At 48.4% G+C, this 26,454-nt stretch overlaps 1 protein-coding gene across 7 annotated transcripts in view; it reads right to left on the bottom strand.

Annotated features, from left to right (window-relative positions):
* Window positions 1-20,534, bottom strand: part of EPAS1 (endothelial PAS domain protein 1) — an 89,152-nt gene extending 68,618 nt beyond the window's left edge. For 2 of the 7 annotated variants that reach the window (XM_032653242.1, XM_032653243.1), the window contains exon 1: window positions 19,233-19,788. Coding sequence is in view for 3 of the 7 variants with exons in the window: in XM_032653238.1 (XP_032509129.1) it covers window positions 18,716-18,831 (116 nt within the window). In the remaining 4 variants the exon portion in view is untranslated. Of the gene's footprint in view, window positions 1-18,715; window positions 19,000-19,232; window positions 19,797-20,129 lie in introns of those variants that run through there. The other 5 variants (XM_032653241.1, XM_032653240.1, XM_032653239.1 and 2 more) reach the window with 5 other exon arrangements.
* Between the last annotated feature and the right edge of the window lie 5,920 nt (window positions 20,535-26,454).

The following is a 26,454-nucleotide window of genomic DNA, read 5'->3' as shown; positions in this document are numbered from 1 at the left end:
TGGGTGAATAAATTGAAGGAGAGACTATAATTACACAAATTGTTGTAATAGATTGTTTGCCTGGAGAGCACACAACTATAAACAAAATGGGGTAAGATACTTGGATTTTATTGGTGCTAAATTTTGTTGCAAATTTTTGTTTTAAACAATGCCTGCAAAGTTTTAAGCAAATATATTTAAGCTGACTAGCAGTATCAAGTGTTTTGATTTAGAAGAAATGTCTGAAACAGAGAGCTCTAGGAAACAATTTGTCTTGACTCAAAAGTAAACCTAACAAGCAATTTCCAACCACAGACAGTGAGCCCAGCCTCATACTAAAAACTCCTGATTAAATCAAAGAAATATCCAATCCGGTTTAAAAATGATTCATAGGAAACAAACAAATGCTGTGTAGACAACAGATTCCCAAACGGACAGGAGTCATCGTTATGCTGAAGTTTGCTGTAAAGATAATGCCACACTTCCAACCAGGATCAGCAAAGGAAGAGAAAAAGCTCATTACAACTCTTAAACATATACAGCTTTCAGGTATGGGATAGAAATGTATTAATAGCATCTACCTCAGCTAAAAAAAAATTTTTGTTTTTATCTTCTGTCACAACTCTGAATGATACCGTATATGCACTAAAGTTTTCAATATCATGAATACACTATTGTGTAAAGAAGGAAGGGTGCCTTTTACAATATACGGATTGTGTCACAGAACTTGGGGAGGGTGATAAACAATTAAAACTTTAAATGATGCTTGTTTGAAATCTTGGGCACAGGAACGACATCACTGAAGAAAAACTCGTTCTTCTAGCTAGTGGCTCCTGGCTCAGAGCAGACACATGGGCCACACTGGGAGATGATCTTACCCGAAGTGACACCCAGCCCTGACAGCCCTCATCACCGCAGCCTCTTCTATGTAATCTCGTGAATTACTCTAGGCCTAGAGAAAGGCCTACATGGATACAAAAACTTTTAATTTGTAGTTATTTCTGGGACACCAGAGCTGACACATTGGTCAGGCATATACAAGAGATGCTGCTTTCTTAGTTTGCGAACATCTCTGGGCTGGTTAGAGCTTGTTTTCTGAACCAGGATGTGTCGATGAATCGGAATTGTGTTATGATACATCTGTAAGTGGAACTAAGTACAGCTGTGTTAAATCTATATACCATGATAGCAAGAGAGAATATTGATAAGTTGCTGTATGAAAAATGCATTTTCCACAACAGTATATAGTATGATTATACTCTGCAATTACATGTCCATATTTACTCTATAGAAGAAAGTATGTTCACCAAAGTGTTAACAGTGGTTATCTCTGGATGGTGGAATTTTGGTGATTTTTAGTTTTATCTTGATGCCTTTCTGTACCATGACTTTTTTTTACAGGAACATGTATACTTTTTATAATCAGAAGAAAACAACTACTTTAAAAATAATTTTAGGGGTTCCCTGGTGGCGCAGTGGTTGAGGGTCCGCCTGCCAATGCGGGGGACGCGGGTTCATGCCCTGGTCCGGGAAGATCCCACATGCCGCGGAGCGGCTGGGCCCGTGAGCCATGGCCGCTGAGCCTGCGCGTCCGGAGCCTGTGCTCTGCAACGGGAGAGGCCACAACAGTGAGAGGCCCACGTACTGCAAAAATAATAATAATAAATTTTACAGGAGAGACAACTTATAGGGTCTGGGTGTGTGTGTGTACACACACATACTCTTGCGTAGTCTCCCTAACTACCCTTATGCTAAAATCTCCCACCAAGCAATTTGGGGAGCACTGCCCTCCTCCCTCAGGCCCAGGCATCCCTGGGTGACGTTTGCACATCCCTATCCTCCCTCCACATCCTGCTCTCCGTCCAGCAGCGTCAGGGAGCTGCCCCCGCACTGGGGGCAGCCATTCAAGAAGCAAGGAAATATTATGCAAGAGCACAGGAAGTCAGAGGAGACAGGATTCTGGGCAGGCCTGGCAAGGAGTCTGTGTGAACTCCAGTGAACAAGTGGACTTTGCTCAGCAGGGCTGAAGCCAGCAGAAAGCCTCCAGGGCGGCAAGGGAGAGCCGTCCACCTCAGGTCTCTGGCCAGTGGGCGGCCATCCAGAACTTGATGTACCTGATGTAAGGCAGATAAACCCAAGTCCCAATATTTCTACTTTTTTGGCCCAAGTTCAAGGTGACTCCCCAGCACTCACGCACCATGACTCACCTCTGTCCCACATCGCTTTCCTCCTCCCCCCAAACACAACATGACTCCATTCAGCAATTTCCAGGCCTGTTCCTCTCAAGGCCACCAGCTTTCTAACTCAGTTGTCTCTCTCACTGCCTCAGACTGAAGGACTCAGTACTCTCAGCTAGCTTGTGTCCATCATCTCATGTCAGTATCAACCCTGAGCACCCCGGATATGTTTATTTATATGCACACACACTTATATGTGAATCACAGAAGTAATAACCCCTTCTTTTGCAGTAGTTTGTATTTTCCAAGCCCCAATCCAACTGGCAGGGCAGGGATTACAACAGCCATCTGACAGTTATAGAAGCCGAAGCTCAGAGGGAGTGCACAACGGCTGCACCATGATGCTATCAGAGTGGGGAGCCAGGCCTCCTGGTTAAGGATGCTCTCACTCACCCGAGAAGCCTGCCTCCTTCTTCCCCGGCATTAGGAGATGAGACGCGGCCCTGCCTGGTAACAACTGCTCCCTTTTGTAGAAACTGCTGGGCAGCACACATTCTGTCCCACCTCAACCCACTTTCTCCTTAACGGGGGGTGGGGAGGGGGTCCTGCTGCTGTCAGTGAAGTGGGTCCAGCCCCTGCTCTCTGGCATCATGCCATGTCCAGTAATGACTCGCAAGTCTCTGCCCCTCTCCACTTTAACAGAACCTCCTCTTGGAGAGGGGGAAATTACAGGGGAATTGGAGATGCTTTTTCCAAATCTCCACTGATCACCTTTAACCTCCCATCTTCCTTCCCTAAGGAAGCACCTGAAAACAGGAGTCGGGACCGGGTTCCACCTGGACTTCATTTCACAATGGAACTGGTTCCCACCTACTAGCCCATTTTAAAGGTGGAGAAACTGAGGCCCAGAGGTCACCCAGCTGGTTAGCACTCCTGTTTCCTTTCCACCAGGCCACAGGAATTCTGCTAGGCATACAACAGGACATTTCCCAAGCAGAAAGGCCCTAGATGTAAGTAGTGGGATGGACAGGACTGGGCAGAAATAGGACTGAGGTCCCCCCACTCCTCTCTTTTGCCTCTGTCAGGAGCAGGCAGTGGTATTTTAACACTCAGAACCACCAGCCACGTAGGGAACAACTCCCACCCAGTCACTGCCCCTGGCCCGACAATTGCTAATTGTGGTGAGGACCGACAGTGGCATTCTCCTGGGACTCTGCTGTGTATTTCCAGTCGCCACCAACACACAATGGCCCCTACTCCTCTGGCGTAAACATTGCCAAATAAGACAAACAATAACATCACCATGACAGAAAAATAACGTGCCCAGAGAGACAGCACCAGCCAGTGGAGAGAGGCTGGGGTCAGGGCTCTGCTAACATGGGCTCTTCTGCCCTGACTTTGCAATCACATTTTTGTGCCTCGCTTGTTTCATCTATATGGTGAGAATGACAACTACTTTAACCTACATCATGAGCTTTGGGAAAAAATTAAGCACTGAGCGAACAAATGCAAGAAATGATAATGCCAGGTTGAGGACAAAGACCCGGCAACCCTGGGATAATTATTTCATTTAACAAATATTTAAGGAGCACCTCATAGGTGCCCAGCACTGCCCCAAACGCTGTGGGTATGGTGGCAAGCAAGGCAGCACGGCCCCCGCCCTCAAGGAGCTTACAAACCAGGAGGCAGCAACAGATAATAAGCAGAGAAGTGAATGACAGCATGTGGGGAATGCTGTCTTTCAAAAAAAAAAAAAAAAAAAAAAATGGAGAAGAGGGTTGGAGGGCTGGCGGTTAACTGAGGGAGGTGGGGATAGACTTCTCTGAAGAGGTGATATTTAAGCTGAGCCCTAAGGCCCCAGCAGCTGTCCAGCCTCGAGATGGGGCTGAGGGAAGGGCCAGCTCAGGCACAAGAGATGTCAGGGATGCTGCAGGTGACAGATCTGAGGCCAGAATGGAGTGACCGGCCAAGTTTCACGGTCACTAAGCGGCAGAGCCAAGCTCTTCACACCCAAAGCCTCTTCCCACTACCAGCAAGACCAGGAAGCCCAGGCATCTCGAGGCCTCAGTGTGCCCCGCATTTCTACATCTCCCAGCAAGCTGCCTGACCTTTTGAACACCTTAGTCCCTTTGGGGGCCCATAGTTAGTTAGGTTTTGCTTGTGAGAAACAGAGCAACAAGTGGGACCTGAGCAGAGGTGGTGCAGATACAGCTCTTTAGGTCTAGAGATCTGGGGGTGCTGAATCGAAGGGCAAATCCCCACTTGTAACAGGATGGCAGCAGCCATGGACCCTCATCTCCACAGGTGAGGGGGAGAACAGGCCAGGCATGGAAAAGGGCACATCCACAGTCAGACCATTTTTCAGGAGTCCTGGAAGTTTCCTTGGTCTCTTGGTGTTATCAGATTTCCTCCCATCTCAGGAGATGGGAGAAATACAACTCAAACTTGAAAATCATGATTGGCAAGAGCACATAACCAACCCTGGGGGCAGTTGGTGGTAGCGGCAGTTAAAGGCTGGAGAGCCAGCGTCTCCTTTCAGCGTCTGCTAAGATTCCCTCCCAACTGCAGTCAAATCATTCCAACAGGTAGTGATGTGCCAAATGGTTATACTGCTGTTCTTGTTAATAACGCTGCCTTAATGGTCTGTACTTTATACTCTTCAAAGGTCTTTCTATTGAGGTAATGGTTGCAAAAAACATTTTCAAAGTGCAATACGCTCTTAAAATGCATGGTTTTACTGAAACTCTAGCTCATATCAAACTTATAATAACAGTACTCATAGAACGCAGTTAGTGTATCTAACCGCCATTTAGGAATAGGAAACAGAGACAGGTTAAGTTACCTTTCTAGGTCACACAAGTCTGAAAAAGATCTAGAACAGTCTCTCAGAGTCCTAGAGATTTTTGAGAGCTCCTCTGAACCTCCTATGGAGGCTGGCTTTGCCAGGGACACAAAAGAAGTAAAAAGTGGCCCTAGGGGCATTTACAATCTGTTTGGCAAAACAAAGGGTAAGAAATATGGAATGCTGTGGTCATCCCCTGACACTAATTTTGGAGGCAAAGGAATTCAAGTGGGTGAAAGTTTGTCCCTTTCCAAAATAAACATGTACTCTGCCTTGGCCCAGAAAAATCTAACTCCAGGAGAATTGTTACGTCATTACCCTTGTAACATTTGGATCCATACAAGGAGCTACAGGTGGCCCAGCGTCCCAAGGCTTATGTTGATCTGAGTGTGGAAAATGGTTCAAATGTGCTCAAATGAATGGCTCAGGAAAGAATGAATCACCCTTCATGGTCATCTGAGACTCCTTTCTGCCCGGGTGCTCTGGTCACCAGGATTTCTCAAGGCCCAACGCTGGCCAGTGGCTTCTGTGACCACACCACCACCAAGTGTGCCCAGGTCCCATCACCGAACTGACTCAGGTGGGGCAAACAGTTTGTTAGGAGTTTCGCAAAATTGTTATTTTCAAAAGTACTTTTACTTTGGAAAGGAAGAGAAAAGAAAAAAAAAAAACCAAAAAACAGAGAGGAATAGACATGGTAAGTTCACAGCTTTCCTACCCTAATGGTGTCATCACAGATTAGCTGGGTTAGATCACCCTCCTCTCCCTTCCGGGGGCCTATCTGGAGCTGTGGGCAGGTGGATGCCGGACTGGAATTCTAGCTCTAGCTCGATTAAGGTAAACACCACTTCCTGGCCTATGGGGTTTCTCAGGACATCCCCGAGGCCACTTCCCAGGGGCTTCCCAAGGCCCCAGGCAGCCCCTGTGTCTGGGCTGGCTGCACTGAGCTCTGCGGCTCTCCACCACCTGCAGTCCCGGGGGAGGAAGCCCCCATCCACCTGGCTCCGGAGGGCCCTTCCTGGGCTCAGGCCCAGATTTCAGCAGCCTGCACAGAGTAGGTGTTAAATGTGAGCACATCACTGAAGAAAGCAATCCTCCCTGGGAGGGGGAGCAATTTCCCAGTTCGACAACCATTTACGAATTACTGAGGGGCTGGAAAAGGAAGAAGAGACGGGACACACAGTTGCCACAATGACATTAAATTCCAAGACAAGAGCTATCAACAGTAGCGGCCTCCCTCGAAGTACCATTGGACAGGGTGCACTAAAGTGACTTGCTTGGCCTCTGCTGGGCCCTGGTGTGGGAACTTCTTCAGGGATTCAGGATCTCTGCCAAGGCCCTGCTCGCAAGTGTCCAGCCATGACCTCAAATGCTTCTAAATACCTCCAGGAGAAACGTTATACCTGCTGTGGGTATAACTACCCTACCCCAGCTACCCTACCAGGTGACTCCAGAAAGATGGCTCCTTTTATCTCTGGCTACATCTGTCCGAGAACACCAGAGCTCGGGCTTTAGGGAATGGTGTAGCCACACAACAGGAAAGGAGAAGGCCAGGGAACAGCTCAGCTGCCACTTCACGCAGGGGATGCAATTCCCAGTGATCAGTAGAGGCTGACAAAAAGCATGGCCATCTCTCTCCCTACAAACAGTGGAGCATTGAAGGGCCTGTCCTATCTTTCTATAATGATCAGACTCAAAAACTTAGAATCTACAGTGACAAAGGGCAAGAAACGATAGAACAAAAGCCCCTATCACATTATTAAGGAGACAGAGGCTTCACCATCAAAATGAGGACGTGGAATGAGCATCAGTGCACCCGTCCACAGAGCCCGATGGAAGCTATTTTAGAACACAGTAAGCTGTCCCCTTCCAGCCTCCTACTCTGGACACTGGGAGGCATTTATTACCCTGAGGTGTCGTACAGTCCAAAAAGAAATATATTCTAGAGCAATCTGGGCACATTTGCGAATGACTTATTTCCTAAGCAATACAGAGGAACATTCTTAGCCTTACGAAGGACAACCATGGCACCGTCCAACCACCCTGTGGTGCTTACACAGAGCCAGCCGGAAGATAACAGATGTGCCCTGAGCAGCTCCCAGTCCAAATAACTCCCAAGAGAAGCAGGCACTGCTCCTGTGGCCCCAAGGCAGCCCTAAGATTCCATCACATCATGACTCAAAGAGGAATCATGATGTCCTCAACTTCCCAACACCACCCTGGGCTTGGTCCCCCATCTCCCATCTTTTAACACAGCTCCGGATTCAGCTCTGGAAGGAGCCGGCTTCCCAGCACCGGCCTGTACACCACCCTCATTATTCCTACCTCCTCATTTTACTCCAGCTGTTCACCCCTGCTGGAATGCCCCAAACCCATCTGCCTATCCAAATTCTACCTAATCCTCAAGACCCACCTCTTAATGCTCCTCCATTAAACCTCCCTCTAATCTATGCTGATCAGTTCCTTTCCTGAAACTATTCACAACACACAAGATCTGTTTACCCTTATTCGCACTCAATTACTATCCATCTTCCACAGTTTGCTCAATGTTTTATCTGAGCTAGTTCTGACCTCCTAACAAGACAGCAACATCGTAAAGGTGGGGCTAAGACAACCATTAACATAAACCATCTTGCCTTGTTTTAAACAAATCATTTCAGGAACTCCTTGACTCACCAGCTAGACTCTAAGCCTCCTGAGTGCAGGGGACTAGACTCTAATGCCTCTTTGTAACCTCACTACATGGCATGGCACCTGAATTTAGTAGGTAACCTAGAATGTTTGTACACGGTGATGACAGTATCCACACAAACTTCACTACATGTATGGGGGGTGACCAAGGAGGATGGGTAAGTTGATCTGAGCAAAGGTTTCTGCCTAAATCTCTAACCCACTGCACTAAGCCCAAAGTTCATGACATAGATCGAATTACTGAGTCTACAAACAATTACTGGGCACCAAATGTGGGCCTCTGTTCTCAGTGCTGTGAGAAGAAAGAACAAAAAAGATAACTAGGTTTCTGCTCCTGAAGGGCTTACCACCTATGTGGTGATCAGAGACAGACAGACACACACATACACACACACACACACACACAGTGAAAAGCAAATTTTAAGAGCATCATACAAGTAATAAGACACAGACTGAAGACCATATAAATGCAGGGGTAACCAATGTGCTGCGAATCAGGAAGGCCTCGTAGGGAAGATGATTTCTAACCTGAGAGTGGGTACTCCCCTACACACACTTTCCCACCTGGCTTTTTTAAACTTTAACCTAGAGCAAGTAAGTACTTTGTTGTTTGGCTGGTACTTGCCTTGGAGCGTTGGGCAATCTTGAAGTGAAGCACTGACTTCACAATACTAGCCTAATGTTTGCATTTGATGTAAAATCATGTATCAACCAGACCTGCCTATGGTCTTGTGGGTATTTTTTTCTTTTTCCTCTTTCTTTTTTTTTTTTTTTAAAAAAGGAAAATAAGGGTTTCCCTGGTGGCGCAGTGGTTGAGAGTCCGCCTGCCGATGCAGGCGACGCGGGTTCGTGCTCCGGCCCGGGAAGATCCCACATGCCGCGGAGCAGCTGGGCCCGTGAGCCATGGCCGCTGAGCCTGCGCATCCAGAGCCTGTGCTCCGCAACGGGAGAGGCCACAACAGTGAGAGGCCCGCGTGCCGCAAAAAAAAAAAAAAAAGGAAAATAAATAAAGGGCTCAAATCTACATGAAAAAGAAAAGGAGAGCCCAAGAGCCAGGCTTTCCAAGTGAACCAAGAGACATTAAGCACTTGTATGATTTTTTTTAATTAAGCATGATTTTGGGGACTCAAAATATGCACGGTGTTTACAAGGCACATTAGAAAATTAGACATCCTTGCCCTTGAGCAACATGTAATGTTGCTGGAAAGACAAGAACACATGAAGTGTCACTAGATAACAAGGAAATATAATCAGGCGGGCTCTCTCGCGTAAGTCGCCAAGAGCTAGAAAGGAGTGGAGGGGGAGGTGCTGGTGTGGGAACTACTGCAGAAGGTTCTGTAGGACCTGGGGCACTCGGGCTCAAGCTAGGAAAGCGGGAGATACTCGAGTACAAAGAGAAGTCAGGAGAAGTCCCCTAGATGGAGGGACTGGGCTGAGGGAGCAGAGGTGGGAAGGAGACCTGTGACGTGGAGTGAACCAGCCCTTGCAGCAGAGCGAGGAGACTGGCACATCTGGGGTTCAGGAAGCACACTGGGTGATGGTGAACGGGGTGAGAGGGTTGGAGTGGGGTCCCTTATTGTCAATGAGATGAATTCCCACAGCTGTGTAGGCTGCCCTTGGGAAGAAAGCTGGACCAAGGATCCATGTCCTCATTCAGGTTTTGAATGTGTCTAGCTAATCCTTGGAGATCTTCAGGAGAAACACTCAAATCCACAAAAGGAACCCCTTCCCCACCCTGAAGACTCACTGTGCTCCAAGGACATGACAACCCTGCCTAAAATAGGGGCAGTATCAGCGCCATGCAAACCTGTTCTGAGAGGCTAGGAGAGCTATTTTAGCAGCCAGGCTGCCTCCCAGCCAGTCAGATAGCAGGGAAATGCATGGGGGTGCTAATTTCCAGAGAATATCAGAAAGCACCAGAAAGTGGGGCAGCCACACAGTGGATCAGGATTTCCCCCTGACTTCCTGACCACCCCAAAGAACCTCACCAAAGGGGAGGGGCTGTGTCAGCTGCGCCAGGACATGCAGAGCAAAGGCAAGGAAGCCAAAAATTTGCGAAAGAGCTGTGGCTCCCATGCCCCACTACCACTAATTCCCCTAAAGCCCTGGTACAGGAGAAAAGACAGACTCCTGTGGCATGGCGATATAGTTACCTTTAGAGAAGCTCCCTTGTCACCAGCAAAATGTGACCTTCATACTTTTCTTACCTTAATATCTGGATAAACATTTGTTGTGGAATCACACAAATAAAGGTTCTAAGGGTGAAATGTGGTGTGTCCAGTAACACCACGCAGCTCTGAACCCGGGCACCAGAAAGTCCTTTTGGCTCTAGAGATGACTTCTCTCTCTCTTTACCCTGGGCACCAAAATTAGCTTCATCAACCTCAGCCAGTGCTGGAGTGAAGGCTGCCATGCTAAAATAGTATCTGAGAACTCTTGAAAACACAGGAGAGAAACACAAGGTTACGGTGGTTTACAAACACTGAAGAAAGCAATTTCACTGGAGTGCTTCTTAAACCAAATAGAGAAGGAAGGAGCATTATTGGGGTTTAGCCTGGAATCTTCACAGAGTGAATGATAATCTTCTAGCTCCCTGAATTCTCCACATGGCATATTTTGTATACCGCGATATACTCAATTAAACATGAGTATTTTCATTCAGAAAAATAGTGTAGAGGTTATATGTTCATCAAAGAGTGGTTATCAAATGATCTGTGTTTTACTTGCACGGTCCTATTATTTCTAGAACACTCTGTAAAAACATCACAGAGTCCCAGTTCCCCATATATTTGACTGTCCAGAATTGATTTTTTAAATTTTGTTTTGAAGTTCTGAAGAATGGGCCCTCGAACAGCTCCTCACAGGCACAATTTTCTGCTGTTTCCACGTGGAATTCATAAACAGAGACAGCAGCTGATTTTGTGTGCTCACAGAAAGCCATTCTTTCCTGCAACTGTGTATGACGTATTTTCCAGGACAATCTTTCTCAATACTCCAAAGTGCTTCAGCAACAGGAAGCTGTAAAGGTAGGAAGGAGGCCTGTAGATATTTGCTGTAATTACTCATTAGTAATGAGAGTAGTTAGCATTGAAGTTTGAGTCACCCCCTTCGTGTTCATGCTCCTTCATTAGCTTGTAACAGGTGCCCAAAGGACACCTGGGTCCAGTTGTAGCTTTCACTGCAGGTGACATGGTTTGCTTCTTTTTACAGCTCAGTTTCTCAAACATAAAATTAGGATAATGTGTTACCCTTCCTTCCCCCTGCCCTCTACCCAGAGGCAGTCAGGACAAATCTTACTCAAAGTGGTAACAATATGAAAAATTTGTATCAAGGGTAAGACATACATATTTGTTAATATAAATATAGCATCGAGAGAGAGAGAGAGAGAGAGAGAGAGAGAGAGAGAGAGAGAGAGAGAGAGAGAGAACTGTACGACTAGATACCCAGCACAGTGATTTAAATGATTATTACCAAAAAAAAAAAAAATCATACACTTTAACCAATGTATTTTTAAAGGATTTATAAAATGCTTCTGAACACAGATTGAGGCCATGTGTCCCCTTATTCATAGTGAGCCACTGACTCCCCACACTCATAGGTCAACAGCAGGGAGACTCAGACTGAAATTGAGACCAAAAGAGTCAACTAAAGCTGTTACAGAATTGATGAACTTCTAAAAAGACTATCATATCAGCTGTACCCCCAGCATCTGTGGGCAGCCAACATCGCAATGGGGGTTAGTTAACCTCCAACATTACAAGTGTGAGTACAGAAAATGGAGTCATTTTCCCACTCGTGTGCTTTATTATACAGCTTCATCCAATAAAATCACTCATCTGTTATGATTCCCAGCACTAACCTCTCAGGTTTGAATTTTTTATTCGAAGGTACCATGGATATGGGATGCAGAAAGTCACTGGAGGAATATAAGAAGAGATTTCTAACAATCCACTTCCTTGGCTTTGTAAAATTGGGAAAACGCCAGATGGGGGCATGGCAAATCAATACATATTTTTTAATGGGGTAATTTTCCTTACTGACAAACCACCTTTTCTGAAATATCTTTCCACATGAGAAAAGGACCTGCTTCCCAGAGTCATTATCTCACATAGAAGTTACTTGTAACTTTAAAACTAAAGAATTTTTCCAAGTGAAGGTGGGAAAATGTGCCTCCTGGGAACATGTAAAGGCTCTGATGGTCATGTCATATTATAAGTTTGCTGATATACAACTGGCCCCTGGAAACAGTCTAAGGAGGTCAAGCAAACTGGTACTCTTGAGAATACAGGAAAAAACAAGACCACTTAGAGGTAGATAACATTCTGGTCCATTCCACATGCCTGTCTTCTTGGCTCCAGAGAGCTCACAGGGCCCTGTCACTCTTATTGATCTCATACTTGCAGATCAGTTCTGTGGCTTTCCATAGCGGGACCAGACCATTGGTGACAAACTGCACCAACCTCTACTTGAAAAATCACAGATACTGGCACGCCATGCATGGCCACCACAAACACAGTGATATGCAATTGCCAATATGGCTTGCTTCTCTCTCTGCTATGATATGTTCATGCAATTGTGTTCTGCAGCACTGGGAAAACTCAACAAGCCCTTTGAGGTTCACAGTGCAGAGGCCAATGGTGTGATGGCTGTGAAAGCTTGGGGCTCATCAGAGAAGGGCTCTATAAAAACGCACCATACTATTATTGCAATGATCATAGCTATTCTTTATTTTCCCGTCCATTCTCTCCTTCCTGTGCTCACAATTTCAAAAGATCAAAAGGGCCAGAGGTGGTCTTGTGCAACTTGATTTGGAGATGGCTCTCCAGAAGCCACGGAGGAAGAGCTTCCAACAGGTTCTTCTGCACAATGGAGTCTGAAGGTTACAGGAATTACTTAAGTCTTGCCACCTGTTAAAAGTGGGAGGTGGAAAGCTTTGAACTTTTTGGGGGCAGTAGAGAACCATCTCCTGCCAGAGTGGAGGAAAACCCATGAAAAATTAGAGTTTCCAGGGCTTCCAAGTCTACCGTTCATATCTTCAATCCCTGTCTGCGTGTGAGGTTCCATACAAGTGATGAATCGCAAAAGAGAAAAGTAATTATAATAATTGTAAATACAACAGCAAAAGCAGTTATCATTTATAGAGTACTTTCCATGGGTTGGGCATGGTACTAGATACTTTATAGATATCTTAGGTAAGGTAAGGCAGTGTGGATCACTAGTTAAGAGTACTGGCTCTGGGGAAATCAGCTCGGTGCTTTGTGTCCACCTAGAGGGGTGGGATAGGGAGGGTGTGAGGGAGACGCAAGAGGGAGGGGATATGGGGATATGTGTATACGCGTAGCTGATTCACTTTGTTATACAGCAGAAACTAACACAACAATGTAAAGCAATTATACTCCAATAAAGATGTTAAAAAATAAATAAAAGTTTAAAAAACATACTAACAACAGCAAAAAAAAGAGTACAGGCTCTGGAGGCATTCTGCTCCATTCGAATCCCAGCTCCACCCATACTACCTACTTGACCTTTGGCAATTCACCTTTCTATACTTTGGCTTTCCCATCAGTGAAATGGGGATAATAACAGGGCTTATCTCACGGGTTGTTATGAGGAGTAAAAGTTCACCCATGGAAAGTTCTGAGGACAGTGCTTACACAAATAAGACTAAGTGTTTGGGTTTTTTGTTTCGTCCTATTGCAGATATAAGGACACACACATTCCTAGTACCTAAAAAGACCTCCAATAACTGTTTGAGCATGATAGAAAACATGAGGATAATATTTCATGGCCATTTTAAGAAGCAGTAACAAAATGAACCACACCATACATATATACAACGGAATATTACTCAGTCATTAAAAAGGAACGAAAGTGTGCAATTTGCAGAGACATGGATGGACCCAGAGGCTGTCATGCACAGTGAAGTAAGTCAGAAGAAAAAAATGAATATCGTATAATATCGCTTATATGTGAAATCTAGAAAGATGATACAGATGAACTTATTTGCAAAGCAGAAGTAGAGACACACACATAGAGAATGGATGTATGGATACTGGGGGAGGGGGTGGAGGAAGGGAGGGGTGGGATGAACTGGGAGATTGAGATTGACATATATACACTACTACGTATAAAACAGGTAACTAATGAGAACCTACTGTACAGCACAGGGAACTCTACTCAGTGCTCTGGGATGACCTAAATGGGAAGGAAATCCAAAAAAGAGGGGATATATGTATACGTATAGCTGATTCACTTTGCTGTACAGCAGAAACTAACACAACATTGTACAGCAACTGTACTCCAATAAAAATTTTTTTAAATTACTAAAAAGAATGAACCACACCAGAACTAAGCCTGTGCAGGGCACTCAGTTCCCCTTCCTCCCATTACTGAGGGTAGACATGTGGGTGGGCAGACAGGTGGGTACAGGTAAGGTTAAGCTGCACTACAGAATCTTTACTAGATGTACACACCAACCTCCTCCCCCATCTCCAAGACAGGGAGAGACACTGGCAGTGAAACGTAGGACCCCTCTGAGACCTGAACAGTAAGATCCTAAAAGGTAAGGCACTCACCAAATCAGACATCCAAGAGCAAGGGCTTGCCTTCTCCAGATCACAGAACTTCTGAAAGCCTATTAGAGCTCAACTGACTTCCCTTAGGGAAAAATATGCTTTTATCCATAACACCAGCAGCCAATTTCAGAGGCTCCTGGACCACCCCTCTGAAGCCCATTCACAAAGCCCAGATTAAGAAACTCCCTCTCCCTTCTTGGTCTTCCCAGAATCATAGCTATCTCCACGGTTATCCTCAGTGGGACCAGAATCTCTATCCCTAGCCTCCCTCCGTGCCCCTCACCAAAGCAAGTGTACAAAGAAGAGTAAACATTCAACTCTGGGGGCTCTTCTGTCTATGGTGTCAGAGAACACCACAGGGATACCCTTGAACCCCCCCCACTTTTCATTACTCTCATTACCCTCAACACTGACTCCCTCTGTTTGACCTCCCTCAGAGCCAGTCTTCATGCTGGTGATCAGGGCCTACCCTGTGTGATTCCAGGGAAAACCAGGAACCCATTCTCCCACTCCCCAACACACAATACTTTTCAATAATTGTCTGTGCTTAAATGTATAGTTATTGACTGAAATGCTATTAAGAACTTCTTGGACTTCCCTGGTGGCACAGTGGTTGAGAGTCCACCTGCCGATGCGGTGGACGCGGGTTCGTGCCCTCGTCCGGGAAGATCCCACGTGTCGCGGAGCGGCTGGGCCCGTGAGCCATGGCCGCTGAGCCTGCGCGTCCGGAGCCTGTGCTCCGCAACGGGAGAGGCCACAACAGTGAGAGGCCCGCGTACCGCAAAACAAAAAGAACTTATCTTTAGCTTCAAAAGATTTGATCTCAACAGAAAAGTGACAGGTAAGCTGCCAGCTACTGTATTTTTAGGTAAGCTTCCTTGTGTGTCCTTCCCCTCCCCGCAAACAAACTAAGCAACTTGAAGACCAGGACCACATTCCCTTATTTCTTAATATCTCTAGCATTTTATCCAAAGACGGAGTAGGTGTTCAATACACATTTGTTGTCTTTATTGGTTTACATCGTGAATAGCAGAGCTGGTTTTCATCACGAAACTAGACATTGGTACTGAGGAGGGTGGGGGTAAAGGGTACTGGGGACCCTGAGAGCAAACATTGCTAACTTTACAATATTGGCAAAAGCCCTACCTGCTATGAACTATCAATGATGGTCAGTACCAAATACAATAGGGAAGATTCATTAGGCTAAAATGAAAACACATGTTGGTATGGGACAGAACTGAGGAAAATACAAAAAAATAGGCCAATACCACTGGAGAGATTTCCTGAGAAGTAGAAAAGCCTAAATCTTGGGATAATTAATGACAGCAAATATTTTCAAATGTATTGGGCTGAAATCCTGGAGCACTAAGAATTATCTAATTGGTTCCTTCTATTTGTAAACATTTTACAGAATAGATTCCTAGAAAGTTGAGGATCACCCTACACACACACACACACACACACACACACACACACACACACACACACATAAAGAGAGAGAGACACAGACTGACTTACATTCAAAGTGAATTAAACAGTTTTGTTCTCATGGTTTTCACTCCTAGTGAAAATGCCAACTTATTCAATACAGGAATCAATCTATCAATAGTAGCTGCTTGAATGTCTCTGCTGACAGGTAGTTCTCTGCCTCATAAAGCAATTTGCCCCACTGGAGAATAGTCCCTGCATAAAATAATTGTAAGCTTCCCATCAGCAGTGCTGAAAAAAACCTGTAGTCATAGCATTCTTTTGAACTTAATGAAAGCTGTGTGAATTAAATTTTATTCACCTGAACCTATAATGTGTTACATCAATTCCTTATCACACCTGCATTCTGGTAATGTAATTGGAAAGAGACATCGAATGTTGAAGGAATATTTATAGTAAATATATTTAAATTGAGGAAAACTGTCCAGCAATAATTTTGCCTTCCGAATAGAAAAAAAGGTGGGCTTTGATTTTATTTTAGCAGAGGAACCACTACATCCAGTTGGCAGGGGGAGACAGAGATAGAAAACTTCTGATCTGCTACCCCTGATCTTCCTCCCACCCAAGGCCCCACGCTAAGCAATCGGAGCTTTCTGGAAAGCAGCTCTGAGCTGGGTCTGGCTTTGGAAATGGACTTTGATCCCTGATTATCCAAAGATCCAACTTATATTTACCCAAACCACTCTCCAATCCCCATGTACCTAAGAACTTCCAGACTATTTTCTCTTCCAGGGAAGGGGCTCAGAAATTGTTTTTATCAGGAAGTGAGTAGCCCAGACACTTTCTAGCTCTTCACAGAACCAGGAACCCTGATTAATGAGACCTTCACTTCACTCCTGACAGATGAGTGCAGCAAGTGAGTGAGTGCAGCACCCTTAGCAAGCTTGTTTCTGGCCATCTCTGATGTCACTAGGAATGCCCACCACGGCTAAAAGAGCACACTCTGAAACCCAGTCGGCCAGCCAACGTTTAGAAAGCAAACTCTTTTTTATTAAACATTAACATCGCCATCGATGCGTGAACTTTCTGGAACAAAATAATCCTGTCCACTTCTTGCAAGACTGTTGTTAGAAGGAACATTGCTAATGTTCCATGAATCTGGAATTTTGGGGAAGAAATGGCTCTGCGGGAACCAGAAGAATCACATCTTAAGAACCTATACACAGAATCCTAATCTGAAAGCCCCCATAGCAGGTGTCACACCGAACTTGTGAGGCACTCTGGCAAAGCTAAGGACTGCCACTTACATGACACACCAACTTTCAATGCATTGGTTCACATATTTGAATTTCACCTTGGTCCTGCAAGGAGCATGCCCCCAGCAAACAGAGCCAGACTAGAAAAGTAAATACGTCTCAAAACAATTAGCCCAACATGAATTGGACAACCTTTCTTAGGACTCCGGTTGGTGAGGGACACACTGTTTGCCCTGCCAGTCTGCGACATAAAACCAAAGGCAAGGAGCAGAAAGCAGACACGCGGGGCCACCGCCTCTAGCCTCCTAGGCATCTCACAGGCAATCCCCACAGTGGTTCTTAAACCTGCCGCTCTAGTGAATAATTCGGAGTCTGATTACCCAACTTTTCCCTGCTCCGATTCTGGCTCCCTCTATCTCTAACGAAAGAGGCACTACAGCCAGGTATGTCGAAATAGTTCTGCCCCTACTCCAAGTTTCTTGCGACGATTAACATACATAATAGCACAGGACCCGCGCAAAGCCGCGCGGGAGAAACTGACACTTCACACATCTGTCAAGATTACCATCAGGCCCCACCTCCGCGATTGCAACATTCACCGATAGGCATCACACTTGTAAAATGCACAATAAGTTCCCTCGCCGGCTCCAGAGCCCAGCGCGCGCAAAGGAGCTGACTATAATTTTGTCTTCTGATCGTTCAGTCATTATTATTGGCAGGCTATACTGGCTTAACAAAATGCGTTGGAATCTTCAAGTCCCTTCCCTGCTTCGCTGCCCTTCAAAGACACAGGACTCCTGGGCTGCTCCGAGGCCCCCGGGGGCGAGCGACGGCTGCAGTCTCAGGGCCCAGAACGGCCAGGGCAAGGCTCCCTCAGCCGTCTCAAGCCTGGGGGCGCCACCGTGACGCGGGAGGGGAGCCGCGGCCGCAACCCGGGAGCGGGGCTCAATCCCCTCCCCCCAGCGATCCGGGAGCGAAGGGCCCGGGCGCTCGGCCAGAACGGGCGCGATTCGCTCCTGTTTATCAAATCCTTATCGGTGCCCCGAGGTAGGAACCGCCGCTTTCGACCAGAGGATACACGGTTTCTGGCTCCGGTCCCACAGTGGAAATCGGAGCAAGAGTAAATCGACCCAAGCACTGAGCTCTTCGGGCTCCCCGGCTCGAGGCCGGTCACCCCCGCCCATCGCGGCTGGGTCCCCATCCCCGAACCACCGCACAGCCTTCCAGCAGCTGATCTCCCGCGGCTCAGGCCCTTCAGCCGGCCGCGCGTTCGATTACAATTCTCCGCACACAAGCCCCGCCAGCCGCCGTCGAATACGGGGCTGAAAGCTCCCGCCCGCGGGGCAGCACGAATGGAGGTTGGGAGGAGAGGGGGGTCAGGCGGCTAGCCACGCACGACTGCGGGAGGCAAGGCGGTTCCCACGTCTGCACGCCACTCCGTGCGCTCTCACCCTCGCCGGGAGAGGGCAGTGAGGTTGCCTCTCCGCTAGTGCTGAGAGGCTGGCGAGGGCAGGCGGGCAGATCGTGGCTGCCCTTCTCTGTCCTCTTGGGAGAGAGACACCGGGACCTGCCGGGAGCGCCCGGTGTCGCCATCCCCTCCCCACACACCAAGACACCTGCCTCCGCGAGGCAGCCCGGCCCACTACCCACTCTCCCGCCGAGGCAAGGTGCGAGATCAGGAAAGGGGCTTCTCCCATCTTCCGTGGGGTCTGGAACCCTGGAGTGGGGCCCTTTGCTGCGTCCTGGCCGCTCTGCCGGGGCCCTTACCAGCGCCGCGCTCCGCCTCCGGCCCCTCGCCAGTCTGGGGAGCAGCACGGGCAGAGCTCGTTTGGAAGAACCCCAAGGGTCCCGAGGAAAAGAGAGGAGTGAGTGCTGCCCCTCATGCGAGCCGTGAGAAAGTCGAAAGTTGACCTGAGCCGAGTCAACCAAGAAACATTTCAACGTGCTGGCCGCGGGGGTTTGGTGCGGGGGTGGGTTTGGGGGGATGGATTTTGGAAGGCACCCCGGGAGCACCTCCGACCTCTAGGGCCATCTCCCTCGGCCTCTTGGCTTCGCTGCCCGCGCTGATTCCCGACTCCTTCGGGCCACAGAACTCTCAACCGCAAAACCGCAGCCGCGCGTCCCCAGACGGGGCACCTGCCCTCCCCTGCCAAACTTTCCAAATCTATCTCCCGGCCTCAAAGACCGCTCCACGCTCCTTTCCCAGTGGTTCGCGGTCGCGCCGATCCCGCGAAACCCCGCCACTCCCACCCCCACCCTGAACCAGCTCCGGACGCCCGTTTACCTTTTTTTCTCCTTGTCAGCTGTCATTGTTGCGGGGGCCCTTTGAGACGCCGAGCACCTGAGCTCCAGGGCCGGTGGGGGCTGCCGCCGCTACCTTCGCTGTGGCCCTAGCCCACTCCCGGAGGCCCGCGCCCGTGTTAAAGGTCCCGAGTGCTCGCAGGTCCCGAGCGCCCGCACAGCCAGGTGGAAGTTTGCGGGCTGCTGGCTAGGTGCGGGGGAGGGGGGTGGAGAAAGGTGACGGGGAGGAACCTGCACGCGGAGGCGGGGTCGGGGAAAGGAGTGGGAGGAGGCTGTCACACGCAAAAGAAGGGCAGCGAGAGGGGGGCCGAGGTTCCTTTTTCCTTCGAAAAGGAGTCAGGAGTCACTCTTCTGGGTTTTCAAAAAAGAAGAAGTGGCTCAAACGACGGGAGTTGGCAGAGTCCGGGGCCGGGAGGACGCGGAGGCTGAGATGACCATACAGTCTCAGGACACTGCCGAGGATTGTACGGCCGCCTCAGGAAAGCTGGGGCGGGAGGCGACGGGCGCCGGAGCTGTGCGGCTGACCGCTCGCGAATGTCGGGCTCGCGGGGCCGCCAGCCCACTTTAAAAACTCCGGCGGCCCGCGGGGGGGGGTGGGGCGGGCGCGACGGGCGCGGGCGCAGCGGGCGGGGGCGGGCTCTCGCTAGAGGGCCCCGCCCCGCCCCGCCCGCGCCGCGCGCCCGGGCAGCCCACGGCGTCTCGGCCAATAGGGAAGCGCGGCCGCAGCCTCTGCCCTGACCCCGGCCCGCCCCACTGCCCCCGGGCTCCGCTCGGCTGCGGCCCGCCCGCCCCGCTTCCGCCCTCTGCGGTTCCAGAAGTTGTTTATGAGGTCTGCGGGGTGGCGGGGAGCTAGGAGGGATTCCGCACTGGGGAGGCGCACCTTCAGTGGGGCTAGGTGGCAGCGAGGAGTCGGTCTCCGGGAGTGCTGCAGGAGCGGGAGTGCTCCCGTGCGCTGGCGTCCTCCCACCTCTGCCCTGGGATCAGGGCACAACCGCGAGCGCCGAGGGTCCCGCGCTTCGCAGAGCCGCTCGGCAGTGCCGCGCTCCCTCGTCCTTCGCCCCGCTGCGTGTCCCCTTGGGCCCGGTGACGGTAATTCCGAGGGCCCCAGCGCTGCGCTCTCGGCCTGGGCGATGAGCTTTTTTTTTCCGGTAGAACGCAGCTGGCTTTGCCGTCCGAAAAGAGAGAGGCTAGGAGACCGAGCCTCTGCGCCTTTGGGTCCGCGGGAAACAGTGCAGTGAAACTGAGCTAGTGCTGTCTCTGCTCTTCTCTTCCTTTAGCTGGCACGTCGGTTGCTTGCGGGGTTGTGCTGAACTAGCGGGGATGCGGGAGAGGAGGTCCTTCGAGCGGTCTGGCTTGCCGCATCCCGCTCCCAACACCTGGCCACCACCGTGCGGGTCCGGGCCGGTTCAGAATTGGAGAAGGCAGTCTGGCTTTACAATGTGATCTTGGGATAAAAGTTGACAGCGTGTCCTCAAATCGCAGAATTTCAGGGCTGCCCAGTGTATTTATACGGTCCGATTGAAGCCCTGTTAAGGGACTGCAGGTGCTGGGTGTGGGGAGATCGTAGAGATCCAGGGGCAGGCCGTTAGAGCCCAGGGATTTTTCCAGCTGCTAATCTTTAAGCGCTGTTATGGACCCGCGCCCGCTAGGGAGCCTCTGCTCTGACCTTCGCTAAGCTGCTCTCCCAAGAATCCCACCCTATTCCCTACCTACATGGCACCGATCCAGCAGGGATATTTCTGGAAGGGACCGGGGGCTCTTAATCTTTGAAGCTCATTTGAGAAGGTCCCTGCAGGCTTCACAGGTATGAGTTGAAGAGAAGAGAAAGCATGGGTGGCACCCTGAGACCCTAAGCCTTGCTGTTCCTTTTCCCCCCTTAGTTTCCCCACATTTTATATAAAAATAATCTGCGTAATGAACCTTCAGGACTGTTATACTAAGTGAAATAAGCCAGTCACAAAAACACAAAACACCGTGTGATTCCATTCTTGAAGTTTCTAAACTAGTCAGATTCATAGAAAACAAAAACTAGAAGGGGGTGGGGTGAGGGATTCGTGTTTAATAGGCATAGAGTTTGTGTTCTGCAAGATGAGAAAGTTCTAGACAATGAACAATGTGAACATTTAACAATACTGAACTGTACACTTAAAAATGGTCAAGGTGGTAAATTTATGCTTTTTTTTAACCATAATACAAAAATAAATGTCAAGAAAAAGTAATATACATAAGAATTTTTTTGGTATAAGTCTGTGTCACCACTGAAATACAAAATAAAGATGTGTTTTTCCCTTGCATCCTGTAAGAGGGGTGGAGATATTTTTCAGGAGTTTTTGGAAGGCATTGGAAAGCAGAATAAGGATAGGTGAAAAAAGCAGTAGAGAACTGAGGAACCAGGCACATTTCCTCATTTTCCTAGGGTGGCTGAGCACTGTGCACAGACTTTGAAACCAAATATCAGGCCTGACAGTTAAGAAATTCAAACAAAAATTGCAAATCCCTCTAGGGAACCACTTCTTGGTGCTGGTGGGTTTCAGGAATGAGTTGATTTTGTATCGGGCTTCTCCAGCCAGCCAATCCTAATGGACACATTTACTTGTCTTAACGCAGAATTCAAATTTGTGAGACACAGTTCTCTATTAATTAGCAATAAGCTTACTCACCTCCCTTGGGACTGGAGTGGGAGAAGAAACAGGTGCTTTGATGGCTTTCAGGTGCCGAAAGCCATGCACTGCCAGAGCAAGGAGAAACCTCTGAGTCCTCAGCTGTGCTTGCCAGTCACAAAGCAACACCTTCAAACCAAAGAGAACATTTCAGCAAGGTTGAGATTATGAAATTAACTTCTTAAGTGTTAAAAAAAAAAAAGTGGAAAGGTAAAGTGTCAGTCAAGAACACATCAACCCTATTAACGTAGATCCTTCTCATGGCCAGCCTGCCCATGTTTCTAATTGGGACTTTTGCCCTCTAAGCGAAAGGTCCCAAGCTAAAGTAAACAACCACGCAGATTTTGTGGAAATCCCAGTGAGTAACTTTGAAGAATCTGGGATTTTGGCAGTGAGAGGTTCGCTAAAAGCCTATATAATTCTCAGAAGGATTGGAGCCAGCAGAGCTGAGGGGCCCAATGACCTCTTAAGATTTCTTCTAGGATTCAGTTCAACAACCTTTGCAGGAAGGAGCTAAGAGTGTAAACCAGATGCAGGCTTGTGGCTAGAGTGTCCCATTTTACTTTTTAAAGCCCATGGAGAACTAAAGGAGAAAAGCTTTAAAAGATGATGGCAGGGAGAGATGGATCCCAGGATTTAGTGTCTCTAGAGACCTTGATGTTTTGGCCACAGAGGGCAGCAGAGGGCACTGCTAGGCAAAGCACCCAAGCCGCTTAAAATGGGAGCAAACTGCCCATCTCCCAGCAAATCTTCCTACCTTCTCCCAGCTATATACCGAACTGCTTGGTGACAAAGGCTGTGGCAGCAGGGAAACACCCATCTTGTTTTAACAAGGAACAAGACTGGGTCTCTAGCTTCCTCTCCTCTATAGAGCACACCCCTAGGAGGATGGGATAGACACAATGAGTTAAGTTACAAGCTTGATAGATAGCAGGCACCTGGGATGCAGCGTGCAGATGGAAGAAATAAGACCTCAGTAATCCGTTAAAGTAACAGTATGGTCCAGGATGTGGTTGGAAATTATGTTGGAATGGTAGGATCTCCCAGGAGAAGAGATATTGGAAGGCTGGGCTATTTCTTTAGTATTTTACAACTTTCAGTGCATTATCATATATCAGGGCTGAAACTCAGGTGAGGCAAGAGAGGCTCTCAGAGTCATGCAAGACCCCGCACTAGTCTTGGTGCTACCAGGTATGTTATCTCAAGGATTACCCATCTGGCCCTCATCTGGCCAATTAGTTGTTTGGGGGTGGGAGAGCCTGCAGGCTTGGGAGCAGAGATGGGAGGAAGGGCAATCACAGAGGCACGCTCTTTCTCTGTTGAAATAACAAGTAACACTTGCATGTTACTCCCTCCAAACAAACCAACTCTTTTTTTTTTTTTTTTTTTTTTGCGGTATGCGGGCCTCTCACCATTGTGGCCTCTCCCGTTGCAGAGCACAGGCTCTGGACGCGCAGGCTCAGCGGCCATGGCTCACAGGCCTAGCCGCTCCACGGCATGTGGGATCTTTCTGGACCGGGGCACGAACCCGTGTTCCCTGCATCGGCAGGTGGACTCCCAACCACTGCGCCACCAGGGAAGCCCCAAACCGACTCTTAAGTTGGGACTTTTCAAAAACCTATCCTCACACTTCCCGTCACTGAACTCCAGCACCAGAAAACCATACCCTACCCCTCCTGTGTCTGGCTTCAGGCCAAAGCTATGGGATAGTTCACACAGACATATGCCATATCTAATATTAAATGTTGTGACTTTTGACACCCCCATTCCAGAATCTGTCATCTTTCAAAAAGAGTTCTGTGATTTTTATGGAGGAAAGGGTCAAGCTTTTTTTCCTACTTGTATTCCTAAGTGCTTATTGATAAGAAGGATCCAGTTTTAAAGAACCACAGGTTCCCCAACGTCTCAAGTCTGGATAATCAATGACTTAGAGACTAATGGCTTCCATTTCTAGGTCTAGGGATGAGGTTTTTGCCCATGAAAGGTCCTGTCTATCATGCTGTCCTTAAACTAGCAGCAAAGGAGTCATTGGTCCATGGCTACCATGTATCCTGCTTCAGGGCATCAAGCTGGTGGAAGAGGAAGAGCCAGTGGCTCCCTTCCCTCCAGGAGCAGACAGGCTATTTGTGCACACCCTGCATTTCCAGATAGTGAGACACACATTTACTCACTTTTCAAGGCTTCTGAAATCAATAAGAATCTTTTAATGTAGTAACAATTCCCGTTTTCTCCCCAGAACTATTTTTAAATTGATATATACAATTTATATATTCTTAAAATTTTTTTAATACAAGAATTGAGAGAAAAATCATAGAGTCTAAACAATAAGTGCTGTAAGAATTTGGTGATGGAGGGTGGGAGGGTGGAGAGACTGAGTGAAAAAGTCGAAAAAGCTAGAGTCCCAGCCATGGAAGCAGCTAGGGCCCAGAGAAGCCCCACCTAGGCTGGCCCATCTGCCAGGCTGGTGGGTGCCATCGCCAGGGTGGTAAAATCACACACATGTGGGAGAAACAGCTGATAGAAAGGACACACCAGCCCCACCTTAGAGAGAAAAAGGCACAAGCAGAAATGAAGGTGCTACTGTCACTAAAAATGATGATATTGGTCGCCAAACAGCACTACCCTGGAGCCTGCATAACTAAGAATGACACAGAGTGGGGGTCAGAGACACCCTCCCCACTCCTGTAGTGTGGCCTTGGCCTATCACCGGGTGTTAAAACGGGACTTTTTCTAGCTCAGTTTCAACTGAGGTCCCAAGACAAGAGGAACCAACTCCCCTTCCTTTCAAAATACAGAATGGGAGAAAGCTTTCTGAAGATGGTTTTGCATGCTTTAGCCACTGCTGACCTCAAGGGAGTGCCTGGATTGATATGGATGAGGAGACGTTGGGTCTTGAGGGTAGAGTTGTCAACGTCATGGAATTCCCCCTTCCCGTACCACGGAGGAAAGGAGGACCCTCCTGACCACTCTCTCCAGGTCTAGTGACTGGGGCTTCCTGGGGACCATGTACTGAGGTTGATACCTGTCCCCTAGAACTTGAGGGACACAGGGGATTGCCTATGGGTGAGAGGCTAGCCGAAGTGGCCTGTTGCAGCCAGGGGGAGGGCCGGGTTCGGAAGTTCCTCCCTCTCGCCTACATCATGGCGATGGTGCATGTTGCGGGTTGGATTCCCTGGAAGCCAGCATGAGGGGGAGGTGAGCATAGAGGGAGGTTTACTAGGGAGTGGTCTTGGAATCAGCACCTGTGGGAGGAAAGGGAAGGAAGCAGAGGGAGAAGTGGAGCCTCAACAAAGACCTCATCCAATCCCCCCCACCCCGCCCCAGGAACCTCTGAAGCTGGAATGGCCCTTCAGAGTTGCTCCACAGTGAGGTGGAGGGGGCAGGACTTTATACCTCTGCACTGATCAGCCGTTGGTGCTGGCCGCCCTTGGGGAAGAGGTATGACCTTGGGCAACAGCACCTGGGGGAGTATGCCCTTCATTTCTGAAGGGGGATCTGGGCAGCCATCACTGGGTCTATTACCTTGCCCAGTGTTCACAGATTGGATGTGGAATCCACAGGCTTAACCATCTAGGATTTTAAAGAGGATACTGTCCAAATGCACTTCTTCAAGGAGATCTCAGCAGAAGAAAGTGGAAGTGCCACTGGAGGAAGAAACTCTGGGAAGATCACAAGTGACCAGCTGCAGGAGCCATGAGGGCTGCAATTAGAGGGGACCATCAGGGAATATCCAGCAAACACACAAAGATAACAAAAGGGGAACAGCTGCCACAGGGAATTACACCCATGTTAGTTAAAAAAAAAAAAAAAAAGACCGTTCCTATTCTACTTTTCCTCCCTCCTATACTAAAGAGACAAAGGTAAGGTAGTAGGAGGATGGGAGTAAATGTGCCAGGTGAGAAATATCTTAGTATCCTCAGTACCTAGCAGGGCACCTGGCATAAAATGGGCACTCAGTAAATGCTGAGCAAATGAATACATGAATGTATGAACGGACAAACGAATCTATTAAGTCAAGATTCTACGTTGCAAGCAACAGACACCATCTATCCTCCGTCCACACAGGTTTCCAGGCTGAAGGAGGTCTGAGGAGGACAGAGCTTTAACTTGGGATGAAGCTTGGAGTTTTTATTATTACACTGGACTCAGACTATTATTTAGTACGAGCAAAGGAATTTCCATTTTTACTGCTTAAGAGTAACTGGAAAAGTCTTCGGACCTAAAGGAGGTTTTACTCAAAATAGGAACTAAATAGTCCATCAGAAGTTTAATGGAAGAAAATAATAATGTTACCTTGTAATTGTACCATACAAATCCCACTTGTGGGGTACCCTGGTGGCGCAGTGGTTGAGAGTCTGCCCGCCGATGCAGGGGACACGGGTTCGTGCCCCGGTCCGGGAGGATCCCACATGCCGCGGAGCGGTTGGGCCCGTGAGCCATGGTCACTGAGCCTGCGTGTCCAGAGACTGTGCTCCGCAACAGGAGAGGCCACAACAGTGAGAGGCCCGTGTACCCCCCCCCAAAAAAATCCCACTTGTTCAACAT

The sequence above is a fragment of the Phocoena sinus genome, chromosome 13, assembly GCF_008692025.1.
Source record: "Phocoena sinus isolate mPhoSin1 chromosome 13, mPhoSin1.pri, whole genome shotgun sequence".
In the NCBI taxonomy this organism is placed as follows: Eukaryota; Metazoa; Chordata; class Mammalia; order Artiodactyla; family Phocoenidae; genus Phocoena; species Phocoena sinus.
Note: the sequence above shows the minus strand (reverse complement) of the source record. Positions and strands in the feature narration are given on the sequence as shown.